Raw genomic sequence first — 10,000 nt, forward strand, 5'->3', positions numbered from 1 at the left:
ATGGGAGGAATGAGTCTGAAAGGAGAAAAGAAGAGATGGAAAAATGGCGGTGTTCTTCACCCGATATCTCCGTCGGGCCGATCGATGGCGGCGAGAAATCGATTTTGAAGACATTTTTAGGCTATTTTTCTAGGTCTTGGGGTCTTTTGGGGTTGCTTAAATGTGTGCAAGGGTAGATTGGATGCCGGGGGAAGTAGAGTGAACGAAGCTGTCTGTCCTTGGACCTGTACGGATGTCTATGAGCGGCTTGTGTGTGTTTGTGTGTGTGTACGTACCTACGTACGTATGCATGTTTGTTCTATTTTTATGCATGGAGAAGCACCATTTCTACTCCACATGGACTCGATTACTCTACATTTTCGCATATTCCTAAAGCCAGATGTCTGCATTTTTTCAATTGAAATTTTCCACAATGATGTTTTATCGGTATTATCTTTGAAAGGAAGATAAAGATGAATTAATTAGTGCTCTGTTTGTAAACAGTGCTAATGAAGTTGTGCCTATTTATTTGTTTATTCTGATGAAACACTTATATTGGACTTGTTGGTAGTTTTTCATTATAATTTTTTAGGAAAATTCCAGAATTTGATAGGAAATTTTGGTAAATTTTATTTCCATTACCTTATGATATGCACTCACTCGATTTTATGTTACTGAGAGCGACGCACAGAGATAGAGCAAAATGGACACTACCATCTTGTAGAGCAAAATAATAGGGAAGGAGTCAATGCAGGTAAATCTAAAGTGGCCTCATATTTACCAGGTAATGACAAAAATAGGATCTACGTGGAACCTCTCTGAGACTAAGTCCCCATCCATGTTTACCTTGCGCGCCAAATAGGATGTGACGTGTTACTTATTAATGTGATATACTAAGTAGTCCATGTATTGTTGCATACTTGTGAGAACGATTGTTTTGTAATTAGCAGTGTCGGTTTTTCTGAATTCATGTATTTCTTTTACTTTTATTATAGTTCTTTAAGTGATTTGTTAATTATTTACACTTTTGTAAAATAACCGTGCACATATGTGTTTTGCCACCATGAGATTTAACAGGCTGTGCGACGCCATTCGGTGAAAGACGTTTCATTTTAAATGTGTTGTGTTGGTTCCGGGTCATTTTTAAAGCCATATAGGGAATATATTGAACAAATAGATATTAGTATCTATCTCAGCCTGATATTTAACCCCAACTAATGCCTCAAATATATAGATCGTATTTTCTTAAAGCCATGGGTGTCCAGGGGCCGTAGCCAAGGTGCTTATAATTCCATGGGTGTCCAGGGGGCATATCCCCCTGGCTAGGCTTACATATTACTAGGTGGGTCCAGGGGGCAGAGCCCCCTGCCTTGGTGAATATGTTGCCATGGGGGAGCAAAGCCCCCTGGCTAGGGAATATATAGATCATAGTGTATAAATCCCACAAGTTTAGGTTGGTATATATATTAATTATATATTATATTATATATAATATTAAAATATATATTTATTTATATATATATTATATTAAAATATATTATATTATATATATATATTAAAATAATATATTATATATATATTTTAAAATATATTATATATTAATAAAAATATAAATTTATATATATATATATATTTATATATATATTTATATTTAATTAAAATATATATAATAATATATATATAAATATAATTAAATATATATATATTAATTAAAATATTATATTATAATTAAAAATATATATATATATATAATTTTAAAAATATATATTATTTATTTTATAATTAAAAAATATTATATAATATAATTTAAAATTTATATATTATATAATTAAAATATATTATAAATTTTTAAAATTATATATATATTTAATATATATTTTATATATATAATATTATTTTTATATATAATATATATTATTATATATAATATATTAAAAAATTTTTACAATATATTAAAAAATTAAATATATTTTTTTTTCTGTACACATATATAAAAACTTAAAAATATAAAAACTGTACACATTATAAAAAATTCCTATATAAAAAATTTTTACACAATATAAAAAATTTTCCTATATAAATCTGTACACAATATAAAAAATTTAAATATTTAAAAACTGTACACCATAAAAATAAATAATTTTACACAATATAAATAATTAAAATATAAAAACTGTACACAATATAAAAAATTAAAAATATAAAAACTTTAACTATATAAAAAATGTACAATATATAAAAAATGTACACAAAATATAAATAAATGTACCATTTATAAATAATTTTTACCAAAATATAAATACATGTAACATATATAAATAATTTTACACTATTTAAATACATGTACCCCCCTATTTAAATTTTATATTATTATATATATTATATTAATATATATATATTAATATATATATATATTAATATATATATATATTAATATTATATAATTAATATATATATTATAATTTTAAAATATATATTTATATATATATATTTTAAATATTATTTATATATATATTTTAAATAATATATTTATATATATTAAATATATATATATATATATATATATATATTATTTTAAATATTATATATATTTATTTTTAATTTATATAATATATATATATATATATTTTAAATATATATATTATATTTTAAATATATATATATATTATATTATTTTAAATATATTTATATATATATATATATTATATATTTAAAATATATAATATATTAATATATTAAAATATATAATATATTTATTTTTATTTATATATTAATATATATTTATATATAATATAATATATATTTAAAATATATTTATATATATTTAAAATAATTATATATATTATTTAAAATATATATATATATATTTATATATTTAAATTATTATATATATATATTTTAAATTAATATATATAATTAAAATATATATATAATATTATATATATTAAAAATATATATATATATATTTAAATATATATATATTATATATTTATAAATATATTATATATATAATATATTTTTATATATATTATTTTAAATATATATTATATATATATATATTATTTAAATATTTATATATTTATATATATATATATATTTTTATTAAAATATTTAATATATTTTTTAAATATATATATTATATATATATATATATATTTTAAATATATATATTATATTTTTAAATTAAATTATATATATAAAAAATGTACACAAAATATAAATAATTTTTACACAAAATATTTTAATGTACACAATATAAATAATGTACACAATATAAAAAATTTTACACAAAATTTAAATAATGTCACAATATAAAAAATTAAAAATATAAAAAATGTAACAAAATATAAATAATTTTACACAATATAAATAATTAAATTTTATAAATTTTTTGTACACATATATAAATAATTTAAATATTAAATACTGTACACATTATAAAAAATTAAATATATAAATACGGGACACAAAATATAAATAGGATCATCTTTAGGTCTGAGAATACTGCATAATATAGGGCTGGCACAGTCTCCTGCATTATTAACCGTTACTGCCAGGCCACGCATAGAGCCGTCATAATAAACCGCTTGATATGCCAGGTAAGGCTATACACATGGCAATGTGCTAGAGTGGGAAGTTCCACTACATGTAGCAGCCTCCTGCTTCAAATGGCAGGATGGTTGCCAGAAATCACCGGAGTCAGTGGAGCCGAGAGATTTCTAATACCGTCATGAAGCCAAACTGGGAAGATCATCTTTAGGTCTGAAAGTACTGGCCAGTATTCCTCAAAATTAACCATATACGACTACTATTCCCAACTGTATGAGAACTATGTGATGAATACAAAAGAAAGGAAAAGTAATGAATCACTGTGATTGTTTGAATCTCTTGGAGGACGACTAGACTCAGTGGGTTTTTAGGAAGAAGTTCTTGCATTATTTCTGCTGGTAAATGAGGGTGGAATGTGCTGACTGTGAGCCATGGGTGGAGGAGTGTAGGCTCCAAGGAGGACACAGTTTCCATGCTCAGGATCCTATTCCTGTCTTTCATGACTAGTGGGTTGATTGAGTTTGTTGCATGCATTTGATTAATTAATCAACTTCAGGAACTAGGTAAAGATTGACAATAATTGCAGTATTGTATGTAATTGTTTGTATAAGCCAATTTTTATGTGGAACCTTGGGAGAATGATAGATGCGTTTCTTATTTTTAGTTTCCTGTCTAGATATGAATGTTTGTATGGGCTTCAGGTATTCACATATTAATTGCACTTGCATTGACATTGTATGATCAAGAATATGATATTTTAGAATTTGGGCGGATTTGAAACTAGATGTATGGATGTTAGTAAAGGTTAGACAATAATGGGAAATTCATGTTTTAACCCCTTCCCGACGGGTCACGCCTATAGGCATGATAACAAACCGCTCGAAATGTGGTGTGTGGCTGTCCGCCGCGGCGGCACGCCAAAGCACTCCAAAGCACTCCAAAGCAGTGATTAGGCTTGATGTACCGAACTAATGCGCTCAAAGTCGGCCTGTTGCCGTGGTTCGCCAGAGCGTAGAGTTTTTTATTTAGTTTTCTACACCCGTCGCCAATGGGTTAACCCAGTGTGCGCGGGTGGCAAGACTACAGTGCCATGCCCACTGTAATAAGTAGTTTAGCTATTGTCTTTAAATGTAGATGGCTCTACACGTGCTTACTCACCAAGGAGTCAGCTATTAGTCTTATCTATCTCATTTATTTACCCTTTCCCTTCATTTTTTGAAAGCTTCACTTCTATTATGTTATTGTCTTTGATGTTATTAATCTTTTAATAACAATTTAATAATTATAATATCAATAAGAATGATAAAAATGTCAGTATTAATAGTATTGGAAAGAAAAATGCATTTTCCAGCCAATTCAAGGAATGGGGAAATCAGGATCGGTCACTAGAGCCAACTGATAGACTCCCTGCTGCTGAGCACATGTGGAGTGATCTGTATGTAACAAAACTCACTAAAATCTAAAGAGGACTAAATAACCCTGCTGACATTGGGTTAATTAACCTTTTATAACAGGGCTTATTTTCTGAATATGGAAAAAGTGTCTACATAATATTTAATCTCCACTGCCTCTCCCTGCATCAAGTGCATGAGAAAGTTTTATAACATCATACTTAGTGAGTGTGACAGGTTTTCCCAATTGCAAGTGAAATATGACTTAAGTAATACTTACAAAAATACGAAGTGGGCAGCACATTGTAATGCCATAAAGCCTAAGGAATGCAAATGCTACAATATTTGCATTGGTTGAATTATTTTTAGATAGTGATAATTTGAAAATTTATGCACTGTACTTGCATAAAGCCTAAGGAAGGGAAATGCATCGGTATCTGAGTTCAATGTTGAAAGGTAATTTGCAATAATTATTAATACAAGAAGGGTTAATAGAAAGTCATTAATTAGCTAGCAGATCAAATTAAGAGGGCATATATGCCCTGATGAAGCAGTAAATGCGAAAAGGCTGGGAAATACTAGGATACTGCAGTGATGCTATAAGGGCACTACCATACCATACTCAGAAGACTAATGACATAGGAAGTGAAATAATAAGAGGATGTGTATATACTCTTTCAGTAAACAAAGTATTTCACTAAAATAAAAAGTTAGACTAGATTTGTTTTTGGGAGATGCAGATTATAGAATTGTGTTGACGTATCTTCGTATTTAAAAATTAAACATTATTTTTCTTTTCAGGTATTGCAATCGTGAGTTTGATGATGAAAAGATTTTGATACAACACCAAAAGGCGAAGCACTTCAAATGTCATATATGTCATAAAAAGCTTTATACTGGCCCTGGCCTGTCCATCCATTGTATGCAGGTAAGTAATGGTATCTCTAGAATTAGTGTCTGATTGCTGTTTTTTGCATTGATAACTATGTATTTAGGGTATAGTGCTCACTTATTTTCCTTGGAAAAATTTTCTTGAAGTTTCCTATTTTTTCCAGTCCTTAAGTTTAGTCAACACTAGATTTCAACACTAGATGCAGGGCATTGTGAACACTTGTTCTTACTCTTCCACAGGTCCATAAGGAAACGATAGACAAAGTTCCCAATGCACTTCCTAATAGAAATAATATAGAGATAGAAATATATGGAATGGAGGGGATCCCAGAAGAAGATGTGAAGGAGCACGAGAGACAAAGGGCAGGTAGAACGGGCAGTGGGGGAAAACGGCAAGATGAGGATGATGATGATGACTCCCAGTCAAGTCTACCGGGCCAGTCGAACCCACCACCCCCTAATATGCCTCCTCAGGGACCACCAGGACCCATGGCACCCATGGGTCCTATGATGGGGCCAGGTGGACCTATGATGCCAATGATGGGCCACATGGGGCCAATGAGTCACATGCCCCCATACATGAGTGGCCCTGGCATGATGGGACCAATGGGCCCAATGGGTCCCATGCCACCACCAGGGGCACCACCAGCCAACAGTGCACCAAACACCTCACAACCACCAAACAAACCTCTGTTTCCATCAGCGGCACAGGTGAGACCATTTTCCTGCTGAAAATTTTTAAGAATATTGCTCAGTTAATGTAAAGGGATGCAGGGATACATGCTAATGAGTAACAAAGTCTTCTTGACAAACTATCAAGTATGCATTCAATAAATATCTTAGAAAGTGAATATGTTGTTGACTATCACTTGGAGTATACCCATTTCATTCCACTTCCAAAAAAAGATTATTTGTATTAGTCAGCTTTTACTTGTTTCTTATCACATGTAGCCTTTATGTAATTATGTCCTCCCAATATCCATTTATCTGTGAAGGGCACTCAAGGTGTTAATAGTATGAATGAGCTGTGTGTATTATCAGTCTTTCAGGGAAAAATATTTGTTTGTACAGAAAGAAATACATTTGGTTATTTCTAGTAAAAAAAAAAAAAAAAAAAAAAATAGGAATTAGGAACTGTTTATATATTACCCCTGCAGATGCTAATTAATGGCATTACCTCTAACAATTAGTGCATAATTCTCAGTTTCATATTGGTATCCACAGATTCAAGCTACTTCCATTTCTGGATCTCTTATTTGCATATGCAACACAATGCACTCTATACCATGTCTGAAGCCTGTTGAATACTGAAGGGGAAGGATCAGCACATTAGTAGTGTGCATGCATATATCTACTTTAATCTTTTGTGCTTTTGAGTGTTAGTCTTATAACTTAGTGATTATTTTGAGATTTTGAGATGGTTATTTGATTGCTCAAGTAAATGGATTGCATCAACTGTTTATTAGATAAAAAAAAAATTGTCCTAGCTTTACTTTTATTGACATCTATATGTGTAGTGTTGTAATTTATATTTCTTGTCTGGTTTGCTTCATGGATGTTATACTTATAGATATTTTGCTCTGTGGTTCATCACTTGTCCTTCGAAAGGACCTCTTCCCTTTTTCTTTGCTGGAAAGTAGATGAGGACGATCAGAATATATGTTGTTTTAGATTCCTGGAAGTCTCCCCATCTGATATGCAGGTTGTTGCGGAAAAGGAGGAGTACCAAGGATTAGCAAGGGAATCTGTAATATGATTTTCTTTTCAGCATACAACTACAGCCAACAGTCAAATTGGTCCAGTCAAACCAGCATTTCCAGCCTACAGTCAAGCGAATGGACAGTCGGCACCCAGTAACCAAGTTTCAAGCGGCAACACTGGAATACAAGAGAAGGAGTCTAAGAAGCCTGCGCTGATCACCACTGTGTCAGCTAATTCCCGCATCATCCATCCCGAAGAGGACATATCTCTGGTATGTGGGGGGAAGTGCGATCTGAAGCTGTTCTCACGGTGACGCTTTCCTTCTCTAGTTAGCCTAAAGCCAGTATTTATTTTTATCTTACTTCTTAGGGGTATAGTTTGTGTGTTCTGCTATGTACTAACTTAAAATCAATCAGGTAAGAAAGAAAAGATAATTGACGTGTAACTGGTTGTAAATTACTTAACATGGGTGCAGCAAGGAAAACTGCTTTCTTGCCTGATCATTTTTGTGCTGCTGCTATTGCACGTTCTAATGATTTTGTATTGTTCTCACTAATGCCTCAATTCAACTATAGCACATGAGTGAGAGTGGTTAAAGCATTATGTTGTTGATTTTTATTGCATTGTCTTATTAAGTAAGAAGCACATTATTGTGGTTGATTAAATGTCCATAAAATGTGTAATGAATTAAGGCCTGTGTGAGCTGTTTGTGGGGTGTTTGTTGGTTAGATTTTGATTACCAAGTTTGGGAAGTTGTAATCACTTTACAAAGTTGCTTTAAAATTTCTGATGATATATCAACACTTTTTTACAGTGTACAATCACTTTCATAGATTCATAGACAGGATATTAGGAATTCATCTTTATATGATATGGAATTTAACATCCAAATGATCATTACAACATTGTATTTTTTTTTTAGTTCTTTGTCCCTTATGTTTGACCCTTAAGCTTTATAAAATATCCATCATTTGATATGGTAATTTCACTAGTATTTTAGCTGGATGACCATTTGAGTTGCTAATTGTGTTACTAATATGCATTTTAAGTGTAGGCGCAGTTTAGACATGTTGAAAAGTCACAATCACATGTAAATTCTTATTATTGGTTATTTTTGTTTGCGAATTATAAAAAAAAAAAAAAAAAAAACATCCACTAGCTGAGTAGCTTCTTTTTAGATGAGTGGATTGATTTTTCTCTCGCTCTTTATGTTCAATCGGAGATGGGCAGCATTTCAGATATTGCTTTTAAGGAGTCTGTGCTGTCTTCTGGCTACAAAAAAAGTTCTACATTGACGTCAAGGGGGTTACATTCTCTCAGCTTGGTGCATGTGTGGCACAGCTGTTATCATTGTCTAGGGGAGGAGGTCCCAAAGCATTACTTAAAGCTTTGTGTGGGTAGTAGATTTGCATTAGGACATCATCATCTCCCAGAAGCATTTACATGAAAATACTTTTTTTTTTTTTCTTTTTTCTTTTTTATAGAAGTAATTCATACTAAGAAGGTAGTTGTCTTTATATGTTTTTTCCTCATTGTAAAGTAGGTTTAGTTTGATTCATTTTCAAGATGTGTTTTCTAATCACTAACGTTTCAGGATGAGTGAGAGTTTATGCATGGCTGTTTAAATTTATGATAAACTCGTTATGAAAGAAACAAAATTCCTTATATTATTCTTTGAATGATAACATTTATAAAATCTTTATAAAACGAAATATGGCAGCCATAGTTCTAGATAGATATGATTGGTTAAACTGGTTGCAGTAACATATGTTAATTAGAAGGATACCATATATTACAAGCTATAATTTTTAAGAAATATCGTTTTAGGTTTTTTCAAAATCCTTGCATAAAGTTAGAAAAAATTGTTCCTGTTAATTGATGATAAGCTCTGAAATTGACTGATATAATTCACATAACACCTGAAAAGAATTATGATATACTATAATTTCCTAACAAGGTTTACCAAATATTTCCCTTGACTTATAGTCTGCATTAACTCCCCCCCCCCCCCCCCCTAGCTTGCTCACCCACCTCACATAAAAGTAATAAGTTTGAGTGAAATTTGCATGAAGGGGGCAGCACAGAGCTCAGAGTGGGAGGAACAAGGGTTTGGTCCTAAGTAGGTACCCATCTGCAGCTGACATGAGGTGGGACCTCACCTGAAATAATGACGTCTCCTTGCTGCATCCCCATGTTGAGTTTTTGTTTCATGTACGAGGTGGACTGGGAGATTTCACTTGATTCATTTGGTAATCGAAAACTTATTCATGTTAGTACTAGCAGTTAATAGCATATGATCTAATTTGAGGAGAATATTGAGCACTGAAGATGTGTAATTTGGGATTAAGATTTAATGAAAGCCAGGTCATCTCAAGTAGTGGGTAGTGTTGGAAAAGCTTAAAAGATTTTTGTACTTGACAGGCAGATAGTATATTAAAGCTACTGGAGGATGCTTTTTACTTAATTTAGGAAGCTCAAACTCATGAATT

At 30.9% G+C, this 10,000-nt stretch overlaps 1 protein-coding gene across 3 annotated transcripts in view; it reads left to right on the forward strand.

Annotated features, from left to right (window-relative positions):
- Positions 1–10,000, forward strand: part of LOC125046380 (BUB3-interacting and GLEBS motif-containing protein ZNF207-like) — a 26,027-nt gene that overhangs the window by 203 nt on the left and 15,824 nt on the right. For all 3 annotated transcript variants that reach the window (XM_047644108.1, XM_047644109.1, XM_047644110.1), the window contains exons 2-4: positions 5,721–5,847; positions 6,051–6,521; positions 7,579–7,782. In XM_047644108.1, the coding sequence (XP_047500064.1) occupies positions 5,721–5,847; positions 6,051–6,521; positions 7,579–7,782 (802 nt within the window). The remainder of the gene's footprint in view (positions 1–5,720; positions 5,848–6,050; positions 6,522–7,578; positions 7,783–10,000) is intronic.

The sequence above is a fragment of the Penaeus chinensis genome, chromosome 39, assembly GCF_019202785.1.
Source record: "Penaeus chinensis breed Huanghai No. 1 chromosome 39, ASM1920278v2, whole genome shotgun sequence".
In the NCBI taxonomy this organism is placed as follows: Eukaryota; Metazoa; Arthropoda; class Malacostraca; order Decapoda; family Penaeidae; genus Penaeus; species Penaeus chinensis.